Below are 17,302 nucleotides of genomic sequence, written 5' to 3' on the forward strand. Positions count from 1 at the left end.
CATGTGTAAATACTGCTCTCTCATTTGTGTCAACAAAATTATTTTTTCCTACTATGTCTATGGAGGTTTAGACTTTGTGGAGTCTCAAGTTCAGATCATACTCACAGTACAAAATACAGAAACCCCAGTTCATATATACTCACAGTACAAAATACAGAAACCCCAGTTCAGATCATACTCACAGTACAAAATACAGAAACCCCAGTTCAGATCATACTCACAGTACAAAATACAGAAACCCCAGTTCAGATCATACTCACAGTACAAAATACAGAAACCCCAGTTCAGATCATACTCACAGTACAAAATACAGAAACCCCAGTTCAGATCATACTCACAGTACAAAATACAGAAACCCCAGTTCATATATACTCACAGTACAAAATACAGAAACCCCAGTTCAGATCATACTCACAGTACAAAATACAGAAACCCCAGTTCAGATCATACTCACAGTACAAAATACAGAAACCCCAGTTCAGATCATACTCACAGTGCAAAATACAGAAACCCCAGTTCAGATCATACTCACAGTACAAAATACAGAAACCCCAGTTCATATATACTCACAGTACAAAATACAGAAACCCCAGTTCAGATCATACTCACAGTACAAAATACAGAAACCCCAGTTCATATATACTCACAGTACAAAATACAGAAACCCCAGTTCATATATACTCACAGTACAAAATACAGAAACCCCAGTTCATATATACTCACAGTACAAAATACAGAAACCCCAGTTCAGATCATACTCACAGTACAAAATAGAGGGTCTCCAGTTCAGATCATACTCAAAGAACAAAATACAGAGGGCCAGATTACAAGTGGATCGCTATCGTTAGTGCGGGGAGTGTAAATGTGATTGCTAGACTGCAGTGTTTTTTAAGCTCAAATCCATATTACAAGTGGCGCGCTGTTTAAATTACCGCAGATTTGTTTGCGTGAACTCTCTGTAAATTTATCCTCCCCATATTTTCTATGGGTGACAATGATGTCCACTCGTATTACAAGTTGAAAGTAAAGGCTATTGCTCAAACCCAATCGCATTTAACGCTAAAAAGGTTGCATAAAAAGTTTGGCCAGATTAAACAGTTGCACTAAACTATTCTATTTACACCTAAACTGCCACAACCCCCACTGCAAAGTAACCCAGTACACTATTAACACTTAAACTCCCAGAACCCCCTCCGCAAAGTAACCCAATACACTATTAACCCTTAAACTGCCACAACACCCACCACAAAGTAACCCAGTACACTATTAACCCCTAAAGCGCCACAACCCATACTGCGAAGTAACCCACAAACTGTGGCAGTTTAGGGGTTTATAGTGTAGCATGTTACTTTCGATGGGTGTGTGGCTGTTTAGGGGTTAATAATCTAGTGGGGACTTTGCAGTGTGCTATGTGGCAGGTTATGAGTAGGGGTGTTAGTTTTGTTTGTTCCATGTTTCTCTCTCCATTGAAGTCTATGGGAGAGTACTTGAAGTCCACGGGAGAGTACATTAACACGGTTCGCAAAGTTGTAATAGTATGCTAACCAGATCGCGCAAAGTGGAGCGGATTTAACCCAGAGTCTCCAGTTCAGATCATACTCAATGTACAAAACACAGAGACCCCAGTTCAGATCATACTCAATGTACAAAACACAGAGACCCCAGTTCAGATCATACTCAATGTACAAAAGACAGAGACCCCAGTTCAGATCATAGTCAAAGTACAAAATATTTAAATATAAATATTTTTGTTCTATGTAAATTGTGGCCCTGCTGGTGCTGTTGTCTCAAAATAAACATTACACAATACATTTATTATATTTATAGTGAAATAAGTGTAGTATAAAACACCAGAGCTCCTAACCATTCCGCTTATTGCAGGATTCTCATGGGTTGGAGCTTTGCCTCACTGTTTCTCTGAAATATTTTCCTTCGTGACAAATGCCCCGGTTTCCAAAGTGAAACCAAGAACTGCCCTGTCTCACATCCGGCAGCTTCATCGGGATGCCAAGTTGACTCTTCTACAGTCAGAAGAAGCTTGATCAGGAATTGTCTTTGTGGATGGGGTAGGAGCCAAGAAACCATTTTTTCGGAAGGGGAACAGGGGAAAATGGCTAAAATATGCTAAAGCTCACAAAAATTGGAATGAAGATCAGCGTTAAAAAGTATTATGGAGTTGACAAATGGTTTTATTTTTCAGCATGATAACGATCCCAAGCACACTGCTAATGCAGTGAAATCATATTTAGAGAGAAAAACAGCTGATAAAACACTGACAGTCATGGACCGGCCTGAATATTATAGAGGCAATATGGGATCACCTAGACAGAGAAAGAAATAAAAAACAACGTGAATCTTAATAAGAACTCTGAGAATTGCTGAAAGAAGTCTGGTATAATATACCCGAAGATTACTTCAGAAAACTTTAGGACAGTTTCCCAAAATGAGTTCAAGATGTGCTTAGTGCCAAGGGAGGTCAAACTAAATACTGACTTATACCTGAAGAAGGCATTTTGTTTTGAAATTGTGTTTTTTTTTGTTTTTTTTATATTTTGTGCACAAATTTCCTGTATTTTCTGTTTGTATCTTAATAAAGAGACCGAAAAATAAATATGGATGGTCATTAAAACTTTGCTAAAACAACAAAACTAATGGTGGCCTAAGACTTTTACACAGTACTGTGTGTGTGTGTGTGTGTGTGTGTGTATATATATATATATATATATTACAGTATTTTAACTTCTTTTAAACTGTAATTTGTGACCCCACTGCCTTGCTGCTGCTTTGTATCTTGCAGAGAGACCCTTAAACAAGATTGCGCCTTTATGAATGGGTTTTTATAGGGGACATGCCTCTATGCTTGCTAAGTAAACTGGAATGAGCATTGTTAGTTCAATATAGCATTGTGATCATTCGAGAAATTCAGCTCCCAATTCAGTTAGAAAACAAGAAACGTTTTCAGGAGCAAATCGCCAATAGATTGTGATCGACTTCATGGTCGATATTTTTAAGTTTCAGGTCAATATAGCTATTAAAGAATAAACATAGAAATAAAGGTCCAGTGTGGGACTCTAATTAAAAAAAAAAAAAAGATAATTTAATTCTTGCTCATTCTTAGCAGCTTTAGTTGCTGATTTATGCGGGATACTTATTTATGCTTATTTGGCATGGCCAATATATTTTTTTTCCCAGAAAGGTGGGATCCCCTAGTTTAGCCGATTTTCTTAGAATATTCACTGGGGTCTGCAAGATAATCTCAATTCTAGCCAAAATGATACATTTCCTCTACAGTTTAATAGGACATACGGTCAGAGGTGGTTCTACATGGTTGTAAACCTGCCTCCAGTCTTTTAGTTTACACCTCCATAACTGTTTCTACTGCCTAGCCACACTCCAGCCTATCTAGCCACACCCCACCCTTTCTAGCCACACCCTAGCCTATCTAACCACCCCCAGCCTATCTAGCCACACCCTAGCCTATCTAGCCACACCCCAGCCTATCTAGCCACACCCTAGCCTATCTAGCCACCCCCAGCCTATCTAGCCACCCCCTAGCCTATCTAGCCACCCCCTAGCCTATCTAGCCACCCCCTAGCCTATCTAGCCCCCCCTAGCCTTTCTAGCCACCCCCAGCCTATCTAGCCACACCCCAGCCTATCTAACCACCCCCAGCCTATCTAACCACCCCCAGCCTATCTAGCCACACCCTAGCCTAGCCACACCCTAGCCTATCTAGCCGCACCCCAGCCTATCTAGCCACCCCCTAGCCTATCTAGCCACCCCCAGCCTATCTAGCCACCCCCTAGCCTATCTAGCCACCCCTAGCCTATCTAGCCACCCCCTAGCCTATCTAGCCACCCCCTAGCCTATCTAGCCACATCCCAGCCTATCTAGCCACCCCCTAGGCTATCTAGCCACATCCCAGCCTATCTAGCCACCCCCTAGGCTATCTAGCCACCCCCAGCCTATCTTGCCACCCCCTAGCCTATCTAGCCACCCCTAGCCTATCTAGCCACACCCTAGCCTATCTAGCCACCCCCAGCCTATCTAAACACACGCCTTGCTTATTCATGGACTACTTAAGACCCAAAACTATTCATGGGTATCTGCCACTGCATGCACTATCTTGTTACGCGTGCAATGTCACAACTTTTATTTACCATTTCACTTCCATTCAACTTTTATTATGTGTGAAATCTTCAGAGATAAGATGGAGAAAATTGAGCAAGATATAATGTATTGCGTTTATGTTGATTGTAGTATATCTACTTCTTATAACATTAGCTAAGGTACTAAAGCTTTCTTCTACAGATGCTTTTATTACATGCCATACAATGTAATATGCCTTTGTGCTTTAAGCTCTGTTATTCTGGTTCAAACAAGGATAAAGTGTTTCTTTGCTTCTGCAGAACTGCCAAAATGCACTAGAGGTCTCAGCAGCATCAGAAAGAGAATTGGGAAATTCCCTGGGACACAAAGAGCAGTCGAGGAAACAAAGATTCAGTGCCAATGCAGCAACAAAAAAGGCAGCCAGAACTAGTGGAAGGAAACCTTCCAGTTTTTGTTTTTCCTACAGAACTTCTTTTTTACGCAGATGATCAGTCAACACACAAACAGGTGTTAACTTTATATAACCCTTACGAGTTTGCCTTAAAATTTAAAGGTAAGTTTCTGAAGGGTATAATTAATTTTGAGCCATCATATGTTGTTACACAAATGTGTTTATGAGTTGCTATGGGTGCATGTATACAGTTAGCGTGTGTGGGTGTGTAGTTACTCTTTCAGTTGTGTGGTAACATTCATTATAGCAGCCAGGTCATGGCAGTAATAATAGTGAAGAGAGGACAAAGATAGAAATATTTCATATATAATTACAGGCGAGGGGAAACAACTATGTTAATCAAAGTAAACATAAAAAGAAACAGATTGTGTTAAAACCCCCCACAAACAACATGTTTTCTTGCAAAAGGAGCACTTAGAAATTCTCAGTGTAGCCACTGTCTGTAGTAACATAAAGAAACTGCTAAGAACTTAAGTTGCATTCTGACCTCTTCTCACCATGGGCAAGAAACTAACTATTATTGTTTAGTGAATTCTAGAGAAAGCCAGCTCAAGTTGATCTAGAAGATTTATAACATCAAGCTATATATGCCTTCCTGTAGAGACCTCAGCACCCTTGTGGGGCTGTGATAGAAGAAATGAGCCCTGCACAAATTAAGTTAAAAAAAATGACTCTCTGAAATATAAAATATGTATAGACTTACCTGGTTTAAAAAAAACCTACTTTAAAGGGATATGAAACCCACATTTTTATCCATTGTGATTCAGATAGAGCATGTAATTTTAAATAATGTTCTAATTTCCTACTATTATCTAATTTGTTTGGTTCTCCTGGTATCCTTTGTTGATAAGGATATCTAGGTAGGCTCAGGAGCTGCTGATTGGTTGCTGCACATATATGCTTCATGTTAATGACTCACCCAGTGTGTTAACTACCTCCCAGTAGTGCATTGTTGCTTATTCAACAAAGGATACTAAGAAAATGAAGCAAATTAGATAATAGAACTAAATTGAAAAGTTGTTAAAAAATGTATTCTCTATCTGAATCTTGAAAGAAAATGTTTTGGGTTTCATGTTCCTTTAAATATAGTTTCACTGGTTGTGACGTTATTACGATCATGTTATATTATGTGTTTTTTTTACTTGGTATCTACATTAACTTTATTTAAAAGAAAAGGTTCTACAGAAAAAAAGCAAAGCATATAAATGTGCTGAAATGCACGTTTACTGTTTGCTGTGTTCAGTTTGATGTTTATGAAGTAAACATGCAACTGAATAGTCTAAGGATTTAAATAGTAACTTGCTGGACTTGTCAGACTTGAGAAAGGCTTCCATTAAAGGCATTACTGTATAAAAGGAACAGTATATTTCCTAACAAGATTGTGCATTACATTTTTTGGCTAAAATATTAGTAAAGCTTTGGGGAATGTTAAAGGGACAGTCAACACCAAAATTTGTATTGTTTAAAAAGATAAATAATCCCTTTATTACCCATTCCCCAGTTTTGCATAACCAACACAGTTAGATTAATATACTTTTAACCTCTGTGATTACCTTGTATCTAAGCCTCTTTTGACAGCCCCCTGATCACATAGCTATTTATTATCTATTGACTTGCATTTTAGCCAATTAGTGCAGTGTCAACCACAACTCCACGGGAGAGAGCACAACGTTAGTTATATGGCCCACATGAACTAGCAGTATCTTGTTGTGAAAAGCAAATAAAAAAGTGTGTGATAAGAGGCTATCTGTAGTGGCTTAGAAACAGGTAGAAATGTAGATGTTTAAATGTTATAAAGTATAGTAATATAAAAATGTTGGTTGTGCAAAGCTGGGGGATGGGTAGTAAAGACATTATCTATCTTTAAACAATAACAATTTTAATGTTGACTATCCCTTTAAGGATAAGGTACAAAGAGTTCTGATATTTTAAATTCATGTGAAAGAAGACTGGAGACAAATAAAGCCATATGTATAGACAATTCTGTCCCTGTTAAAAATAATTAGATACTGTTAAGTTAGAAACTCCATTTTATGTGCTATTGCCTAACACTTCAGTAGTTGCCTGGAGATGAGCTCAGAATGAATTACACCAGGATCTTCCATTATTTTTCACTAGGCAAGTGCAGTAATTTAATGTGTTTAACGGATAGACATATGTTTACTCCCCTGTTGCCAGATGTGGTTTCAGCACAGTGCCTTTCAGATCCTAAGAAAGTGAAAGAATTACTAAAGTAAATTCTACAGTTTTTTTATACAACTACCTAGATAAAATGAAATAGAAGCATTAAGTAATAGATTATGAGTGGGGTGCAAATTAGCGCTTTTTTCTCTTGTCCGGTTGCATTAGTTGAAAGTAAAAAGTTAACACGTGAGTGAAAACCCGTTGTGCGCAAGTAGAACTTAGAATATTCCAACTGCATTAACGTATTCCCCCATAGACTAAAATGGAGCGCAAAAACTGGAAAAAACTAACACCCATACTCGCTATATATGTGTGTGTGTGTGTTTGCGTGTAAAGGATGACATAAGAGCACTCACAGGTCATTAAACCCTTAAGGACCAAGCATTTCAGTATAAAACTTGCCCAAAAGACCAAAGAATATTTAGCATTTTTGTCATCACTTAAAGGGACATGAAACCCACATTTTTTCTTTCATGAATTAGAAAGAGAATGCAATTTTAAACATCTTTTTAATTTCCATTATCTAATTTGTTTTATTCTCTCGATATTCTTTGCTGGAAAGCATATCTAGATATGCTCAGTAGCTGCTGATTGGTTGCTGCACATAGAAGCCTCATGTGATTGGCTCACCCATGTGAATTGCTTTTTCTTCTAATAAGGATATCTAAAATATGAAGCAAAATAAATAATAGAAGTAAATTGTAATGTTGTTTAAATTTGTTTGTTCTATCTGAATCATGAAAGGAAGATTTTGGGTTTAGTGGCCCTCTAATTTAAACAGAAATAGAGCTTTGTTTTTTTTTTATTTACCTATCAAAACTATATATATTTTTTTTAGTAGACAACCCAACGTATTGATCTGGGCCCATTTTCGTATATTTCATGCCACCGTTTCACTGCAAAATGCGATCATATTAACCCTTTCAGGCCCATTTATCAAGCTCCGTACGGAGCTTGAAGGGCCGTGTTTCTGGCGAGTCTTCAGACTCGCCAGAAACACAAGTTATGAAGCAGCGGTCTAAAGACCGCTGCTCCATAACCCTGTCCGCCTGCTCTGAACAGGCGGACAGGAATCGCCGGACATCAACCCGATCGAATACGATCGGGTTGATTGACAGCTCCCTGCTGGCGGCCGATTGTCTCTTGTGAGCTGCTGGTGCAATGTTAAATGCGGAGAGCGTATTGCTCTCCGCATTTAGCGAGGTCTTGCGGACCTGATCCGCAGTGTCGGATCAGGTCCGCAAGCCCTTTGATAAATGGGCCTGTTTGAGTGCTAATGACGGCTCTGAGCCGTTACAAAGTTTCCCACTCTGGTGCTAATGACGGCTCAGAGCCGTCACAAGCACTCTCCCAACTTGAGGGAGATCTGGTGGCTCCCACCCGCTCCTACCCCGGCGATCGTGCCTGTAGAGTGACAGGCATCGCCGGGGCTTCCCGTTTTGCGTGGTGACGTCACGCGCAATAACGTGATGGCGTCAACGCACAACTTTATTTATACTTAACAATGTTAAGTATAGGAGCAGGGGGCATGCTGCTTAGAAGCCTGTATCTCAGGCATCTAAGCAGCTACAGACCCCCAAGACCCACCATTGGAAAGGTAATTGCCTAACCGTGTAAGTCTTGCGGGTCTGAAAATAATAATAAAAAAGTTTAAAAAAAAATATTCAAAAAATAAAAAAATTAAAAAATATTCAAAAATCTTAGCACTCAAAGGGTTAAAAAAATTGTTAACTTTTTTTTACAAACTTTGAAATTATATACTTACCTTCCCACCACACTGATCCCTCCCAAAAAGCTCTCTAACCCTCCTCCCTCTAACTAGTGTCTCCCATCTTAGGTACTAGCAGCTGTCTGCCAGTACACAGTTTTCTATCTATGTATCTCTTTATTTACATAAACCCTACCCTCTATTCCCCCTCTCCGTTCTAGGACCCCCTCTCCCTCCCCCCATTGATTTTTTTTTCGGCATGTAGCGGTCCCACCTGTTACCGCCCCTCCCTCCCCCCTCCAGTGATGCATGGACTGCCCACCCGTTTCCCTCCTAACCCTTCCACACTACCAACGATCGGCACCACCTCTACCCAATGCAGAGAGGGACACTGGCCTGAATATCTTAGTCTGTGGTCTACAAAAAGTTTTTGTTTAAAAAGGATTATGCTGTTTTTATGTTTGGTGCCTAGTGAAGGATAATTAATACTGTATAATTTATTTTTTTCCGCTTTTTTCTCCCTATAGAGTAAGGAGAAAAAGAATATTAGTTTAAGCTCAATAACCTAGAAAGTAATATACATTTAAACTGTATATTAGAGTTAAATAATTGATTCTACATATATTTGAGCTACATTACCATTAGATCTATACAAGACTGGTGACTCTTTTACTATTATTTAGGTATATCATTTCTAGGATAAGTCTAGAAAGCAATTTGCTGTTTTTTCTTCTTTCTCTGTGCCTATTGCCTATTTAGACTCTTTAGGAGCTAAAGAAGGAGAGAAAAGGCCAACTGAATTTGTAATATCTATCTCTGCTAATTTAATCATTTTGAGTCACTAAAATCTTAATATAGAAAAAGTATTTGCTGAATTTGGGATCTTAGCCTAAAAGTCCACGTTAATTCATCCATTCACCATGAATAATTTGCACTATTATTAATATATTGTGTTTTTAGACTGAGGAAGATCACCAGATAGGAGGGACATAAGGAGGGAAGAAAATAACGATTTTAAAAAATAATAAATAAGGGAGAAAGGGATTTACCTTGATTATACACTGGAACCAAATTTCAAATTTGCAGGAGATGTGTTGCAGGCAATTGTCAGGAACAGGCCGAGGTTGTCCCTAGGCAGATGTTGGCAGCCAAGGAATATCCAAAAGAATCCTCAGTGTTTAGACAAGGGTCAAATACCAGACTAACAGACAGAAGCCAGGCATTACAGCAAAAGGGGTAGGCAGATAAATAATAAAAAGTTCTGTTCCAAAAGTCAGCAACCAGTTTATTAGTACATAAATCAAAGTACAGGCAAAATACATAAACCAAGGTACACGCTCTGGTCAAAACCAGGAGAGCAGACCATAGGGTCACTTTGGATACAGAGCGTATCTTCAGTGCTGGTCACACAGTTCACAACCTTATTAGAAGTCTGCAGATCCTGTGCGCTAAACTTAGCACACCCCACTTAATCCATTCTGGCATTGAGATGTACACAGTACACCCCACAGTGTCAGCAACGCTAAACCTTAGATTCTTTGCCCTGGACTCCAGCTGCACTCGCATCCTTCTTTTTAGTGCTTCCTGGGTCTTCAACGAAATCTAACACTGAGCTTAGAGTGGTCCCTACTGTGCATAGGTTAGCTTCTAGGGGTGGAACTACCATTGGTGCAGAAGGTGCAGTGGCAACAGGGCCCTAGTGCCGGGGGGCCCATAGCAGCCAGTTTATACATAGGTATTTGTAGAATGTGCAGAATCCTAATATAGGGGAGCCTTTTATTAGTGTAGGTTGCTGGTCCATCTGTCTATTTTCTATGCTGTATAGAGTCAAAATGATTATTCAATGTAGCATGTATATTATTATAATTGCTTATTACTAAGTTACCTTTGAGAGGCCCAAAAGAATTTTGCACCAGTGCCCTCTGTTGAGTAGGTCTGCTACTGACTACGGCTTGACAATAAAATGGCATGTAAATGGAAACAAAGTGTATGATATGTTAGTGATCAATACTGGTCATGATTTTACAGTATTATTATTATATTTTTTTTTTTCTAGTTCTTTGTACATCACCCAATAAATATGCTGTAGTAGATGCTGCTGGTGCAGTGAAACCTCAATGCTGTGTTGATATGTAAGTATAATATAGCACTAATTAAAGTAAATATGCCTTTGCTGCAATAACCGTCAGTGTAGTAAAAGCGATATTCACTCATTCTGAAGTATAGATCTTCTAACTACATGTGTAAATTATTTCTATCATGCATGCACATGAAAGAACATTAATGGTATTTATAAAAAATGTTTTGTATGATACTACATGAACATTAACAATGTCAAAACCATTCAAAATTAAACAGCTTAGTTCAGCGGCGTATTTAGGTTTTGTGCTGCCCTAGGTACTCAGAATCCTGCTGCCCTCAGAAAATGCTGCTTTCTCCTATTTGATACAAATAACATATTTTCATTTTGTATAGCAGTACACTACTGCTACACAAAATGAAAATGTTATCTGTATGAAATAGGAGAAAGCAGAATTTTTGTGATGACAGTGCAACTAAAGTGATCATAGAATAACTGTTAATTGTCTGGACTGGACTCCAAATAATGTGAAAAACAGAAAAGCATTGATTGGTTTGGTAATGCAATGCATTATTATGAAGCTATAAGTACAAAGAAACTGCATTTTTTGTTGTTGGGTAGCAGCAAATGATAAACATACATTTTAAATGTTATTCAGTTATTTCATATTGTCTGACATTTTTATTTTTGTCAGCTTGCTCTGTGTTAGCAATTATTAGCATTCCTTAGAGTAACCAATCCTTTGATATTTTTGTAAGAAAAAAAGCAAGGCAAAGAAGAAATATATTGTCTAGTAGTCAGTCTTCTGTTCATGTAATGACAATAAATGTGCCAAAAATAAAGATTCACTAGATACAGAGAGAAGTGCTCTTTCGTAAAAAAAAATAAAGATTCACTAGATACAGAGAGAAGTGTTCTTTCATAAAAAAAATAAAAAACAGAATTATATGAGGCCCCATTTTTAAATTACAGTGCCAGATATCTTTCCTCAAAGGCATCTTATGTCCCTGTCATTGATAAGTGATTACCCTAAAAATTGTAAGCAGTGCACCTATATAATTTAATTTACTGTATAGAGTTAGCAGCACCAAATAATCCCCTATCTGGCGCTCTAGGCACCGGCCTTGTTGGCCTAGTTAAATAACAAAAAGATCAATGCGCAAATATAACCTATGGTCTCGTTTCAAACCCTTATATCATAAAAGTGTGACTACTTATTATCACAGGCATTTTCCACAGACTTTTCTGAGGACCTAGAAAGCAATAAAACACCCTTGTGGTTTAGTAAATCGGGCCCTTTGCTGCTCTTTAAATGCCCTTTCTGTGTGATTACACAGGTAGTAATTTAAGTTCATATAGACACATTACAAGAATCTATCTTTTTTTTAACTTTTGAGTCCAGATTAAAAAAATTGCACTGGTTTCCAGATGTTCTGTCTTGCAGTTCAGTTACACAGTATCGCCGCATTTCAGAACAATTGGGACAGATAAAATGTAAGAAGGGACCGATAGTCCTGTAAAAGTATATGTTATACTTTGCATAATACAGAACGCCAGTACAAGGACATTCCACTTTAGTGTTGAAGGTTTTAATGGTGTTTAAGACAAAAAAACAAACCCCAGAGAACTACTAAATTACACAAATTATTGTAAAAATTAAGATTTTGGCGCTTTTATGCGTTTTGCTCAAGCACAACATATAACTTTCAACTTGAAATATGAGTCACGCGGGCGCAATATCCACTGAATGTATAGGGAGTGCAAAAGTGATGTTGACTGCGCTAAACATTCTCTGATCATTCTTCTTTACTATGGGTTTGTAATATCAATTTTCACTCTAAACCGAGTGCAGCACCCTGCGTTATCAATAGTGCTCCGCTTGTTATCTGGGCTATACTTTTTCAAACACTGGGTGCAGGTATCGAAATATTAGCATTTTTAACTTCTAATTAGCACGTGTATGCTTTCAGTTGGCCTCATAAGGTTGTAAATGGTTGTAAATGGTTGAATGTTTTTTTTATTACATATCTTGCTAACTAACAACATACATCAAGTGCAGTCACTTGTAACTGAGATACTCTGTTTCAGGGTAGTGTGATTAATTTAGCGTTAGTGCTTTAATTATACATAAGAAAACAAATGATATGGATGTTATACATCAGTCTGGGGACACAGACTAAGTGGAATGGTGAATGATTTCTTGTTTAATGTGTACTTACATCATAAATATAAATATATAGATCACAGTAAGATGGCAGCCAGTTTCATTTTAGATTTTCAACTGACATAAAAGGCACAGAAAAGCTTTCTGCCTCCCCTCACTTCCCGCTTCTACCTAGATATGTAATATTTTCCTTGCTGACAACTGAACAAAGAGAGACACATTTTAACCCCTTTCAGATAGCCACATATTGATAGCTGTGTACAAAAATATGTGTGGCAAACAGGTCAGATGTTAACAAAAACAAAATATGCTCAACACAATGTGCTAAAAAACAATACTCTCCTTGTTAGAATATACAGATGACCGCTGCCCTTCCTCAGTCTCTCCCCAGGGACTGTACAGACAATAGGCAAAACGAAATGGATGGCGCTGGTCTTGATATGTAGTTAATTTCTAATGATAGATAGAAATGGACTTGATGTACAAGTTAAATCCGACAAAATAATGTGCAATATACTCACTCCTTTAGTAATGTGAGTTCAGCTTCTAAGGTGTGTCTCTCTCCAAAGGATCAACAGGTAATTTTCAAAGGTGTTATCAGCTGGGCTGGAAAAGGATTAAAACCCCATCAGCAGTAAGGTAATAACTTTTGTTGTAAATCATGTAGTAACTTACTTATACAAAGTAGAAAGTCCGGCTTGTCACAGGAAAGAATGATTCCCAATATAAGAGATAAAAAAGCTCTAACGGCTCAGTTTGATCTGAGCGAGAGTGAGGAGAACGCCCACAATAGCCTGTACAACTGTGAAGATTCAAAACAGTGTTCAGCTCCTATGGAAGGACTTTCTGACAAGCAGCAAATAAGCAAGTAACAGAGTGTAGAGGGAGGAAGTATCGCTACGTTTACATTACACGCCACGGCTTGTGTGTGCCGGGATCAACCGGCCTTCGGCTGTGGAACGCAGCCCCCTCCAGGATCACCTTGCTACAGAGAAGAAACTGCTTCTTACCGAAAGAAAAGCCACAGGCGGATTACAAATTATGTGGATTTATCTTTGATGATCGGTTCAAGGGATAACTTGTTATTTCAAGGACAGCTACTATACAGCATTTACGTTGGCCAACGATAAGTATATTTACGCTGAACTTTATCTCATGAACTTTATTATTCATCATAATCTGTTGTTTTGATTGCGAGCATTTACCTCAGTATTTTATGTTTTATTTATATTTCCTTTTCCTTTTTTGTTTCAATATTCTTTTGTATGTTAATAGGGTGTATAAACCTGTTACATATGCTCTGCCTAAGTATTAGTTATGTTAACTGTGCACAGTAGATAGTTTTAAGCATTTGTAAACTATCTGTTACTAAGTAAAACATATTGGACTAAGAGTGCTGGTGTGAGATATCTTTATTTTCTTTTTTTATATAGTATTAGCATTATTATATCTCAGCACCGATATTACTATATATCCAAAGTCCTAAAGTTTAAAAAGACCTGAGCAAAGTATTTTTTTGATTTCAAGGTAATAACTTTTGTTGTAAATCATGTAGTAACTTACTTATACAAAGTAGAAAGTCCGGCTTGTCACAGGAAAGAATGATTCCCAATATAAGAGATAAAAAGGTTTATTTTAGCTCTACGCGTTTCAACGCTCAAGCGTCTTTTTCAAGAGCAATAAAAACAAGTGAAAAGGTTTGCATTTTGTCGGATTTAACTTGTACATCAAGTCCATTTCTATCTATCATTAGAAATTAACTACATATCAAGACCAGCGCCATCCATTTCGTTTTGCCTTTTTACATATTGATAGCTATTAACCCTTCCAGGTAGCCATACATAGGCTTTTCCAGGCAACATAACGCACAGTGATAACCCCTTTCAAAAAGTCACATTACCCCCACCTAACAAATGCTTCCAAGGGGTTTCTTGCTGTGCCTATGAGCCTCCCCAATAAAGAAGTTAAATTATTTTTTTTAAAAATGACATATTTAGTAAATCTGGGAATGCAGCAAGTCAGGATGCTGCGAAGTTGTTGCCTCATAAATCTATTTCTGTAGCTATAAACTTACATTCCATAGGCAAAAATACACCCGTAGTGGCAGCCATATTTGATTATTTAAAGGGACAATAAACACTTTGAAATTTTAATATAAAATGTTTAGTTATGCATAGTAAAACAACTTTGCAATATACTTTTATTTTTCCCCATTGTCATGTTATTTAGTTCTAAAAATTGAGGCATTTCTAATTCTCATAAATGAAAAGGCACTCTAAAGACTAACCCTGCTACATATCTGTCTCTCATTGGCTTTAACAGATAAGGACTGTAAAACAATGACTTTTATATTAACATTACAACCAAGGCTAGCCTTGTCCTCTGAGGATTCAAGCCCAGATTGATAAGTAGTGGGTGGAGTTTGGCTATTGAATAACAATCGCAGCAAACACTATGTTAAGTTGTTTTAAAAATGTTTAGACCTGGCTGATATGTTTTTCTATAGCAACACAACAGAAATATCTTGTAATTACAAGATGTTTACTGTCCCTTTAAGCACTTTTATGTACCTTCTTTAATGTTTCAGTGCTGTGTGACTGCCATTACACAAGATTATTTTCCCTCTCTCCTTGCTGTTGCTGCTAGATACTGTTGCTTGAGAAAGCTGTGGGAGAGCATTGTGCAGATCTCCATAAACTGAGACTAACCAGAGCAAATAAGGGAGGGGGGGGGTAGTACAGCACACCATATACAACACAATAGGAAGCAAAGGATTAGTCAAATAAATACAAATAATGTTCCTAGATTGCTTGATTAGTATTTGTATCTTATGTATTTATAATTTTATATAATATTGTTGATAATAATATCTATTTTATTCAAGCTTTCAATTTAAATTTGATGTAACCATTCCAGTGACTGAACCACACAAGTCTGAGCAGGTTAACATCAACAAATTATAAAAACAAATATGTTTGAGACAATCAAAAAGCCTATTTAATTAATATAATAAGAATAATTTGAAATGTGCATTCATTTTCACCGTACAAAATGATTGGCTAGAGTTTGTGTTTTGTGATTCCCTACGTTTTAAGTGACCTCCGTAATTTTGCTTCTCAGTGTTATTCGCCATAAAGATGTCCGAGCCAATCACTTTGGTGTCATTGACAAATTCCGTCTTCAAGTATCTGAACAAAGCCAGAGAAAGGCGTTGGGACGCAAAGAGGTAATAGCCACTCTCCTTCCGTCCTCAAAGGAACAACAGCACAATGACGAGGAGGATAAAAGAATGAAAGAACATTTAGCTGAAAGTGTCTTCTTTGAACAGCCACCATGTCAGCCAGGTTTGTAAAGTGTTCTAGAAAATGAATAAAAGAAATACAAATTTTACAAGATAGATGTCAGTGTGGTAAAATTCATCATGTGAACGGGACATGTATATCATTTTGAATTGCACACAGGACATTGTTTCCACCACAGGCAGCATATTTAAAATGTTGTTTTAAATGCTGTTTCTGCACTAGCTCAAAGGGGTCTTTCTAGTTTATATTATAACCCCAAAAAGCCTGTATGGGCCTTTCTTTTGTATTTGGTTATCCTTGATGACAATTAGTAAGGTGATCACAGTAACACCTGGTTATTTGCAATGCTATTTACTAACATCTTAAAGGGACCTTCCAGACAAAATCGGAATCCACATGGATACATTTCAGTTTTGAATAGAAGCATTTTTGTAAAAATGCTTCTAATAAAATCTATAGCTGTTTCAGATGTGTATTTAAGTATGCACCGTGCACCAGCATTTGCTCAGAGAGCCTAAGGTGCTTGAACCATCTGATAATGACTCAATTTGTTAATTGCTGACATAACACAAAATGCTGGTGCACTGAGAATATCTAGCTATGCTTCACATGCAGAGAAAAATGTTAACACTAACAGTTATAACGTTTAATAGAAGCATGTTTGCCAATACATGTACTGTATATTGCAAATATGTTTCTATTCATGGATATAATTAATCTATGTGCATTTAAGGTTTGACCTAAAAGTCCCTTTAACAAAAATATACATGTCTTCTGACATCATAAAATAAAAATATAATAATAGTATATATTGAATCTGCTGGGCCTGCTGTAAAATAATTCAACATATTATTTGTGTTGCTCACTGAAAAAATGACTTACAATACTGTTGTAAGCAGCAGCAACAGCAAAAAAAACAACAAAAAAACAGCTTAAAGGGACATGATACCTAAATGTTAAAGGCACTTAAAAGTGATGCAGCATAGCAGTAACAAGCTGACTAGAAAATATCACCTGAACATCTCTATGTAAAAAAAGGAAGATCCCTAGTCAAAAAGGATGATCTTATTGGAGTCATTCTGATGTAATCGATGACTCCAGACTAGTCATCAGAAGCCACCCTTAAGTATGCCCACAGGCCGAAATATTTAAATGAGATGACTCTAGAGTCATTTACTGGATGTTCATGCTTGTAAAGTAATCAGTAAGGTAATCTGATAATCATTCTGAAGTCATCAGCCAGAATTTTTACCTTAGCTGACTTTACAAGCCTGATGATGTGCAAATGACTTCTACAGTAGTT

General features: G+C 37.4%; 1 protein-coding gene across 2 annotated transcripts in view; it reads left to right on the top strand.

The window, feature by feature from the left end:
- MOSPD1 (motile sperm domain containing 1) overlaps positions 1 to 17,302 on the top strand; it is a 106,710-nt gene that overhangs the window by 57,478 nt on the left and 31,930 nt on the right. For both annotated transcript variants that reach the window (XM_053699269.1, XM_053699270.1), the window contains 3 exons: positions 4,410 to 4,663; positions 10,510 to 10,585; positions 15,818 to 16,041. In XM_053699269.1, the coding sequence (XP_053555244.1) occupies positions 4,510 to 4,663; positions 10,510 to 10,585; positions 15,818 to 16,041 (454 nt within the window). In that variant the 5' untranslated portion in view covers positions 4,410 to 4,509. The remainder of the gene's footprint in view (positions 1 to 4,409; positions 4,664 to 10,509; positions 10,586 to 15,817; positions 16,042 to 17,302) is intronic.

The sequence above is a fragment of the Bombina bombina genome, chromosome 1 (genome assembly GCF_027579735.1).
Source record: "Bombina bombina isolate aBomBom1 chromosome 1, aBomBom1.pri, whole genome shotgun sequence".
Lineage (NCBI taxonomy): Eukaryota > Metazoa > Chordata > Amphibia > Anura > Bombinatoridae > Bombina > Bombina bombina.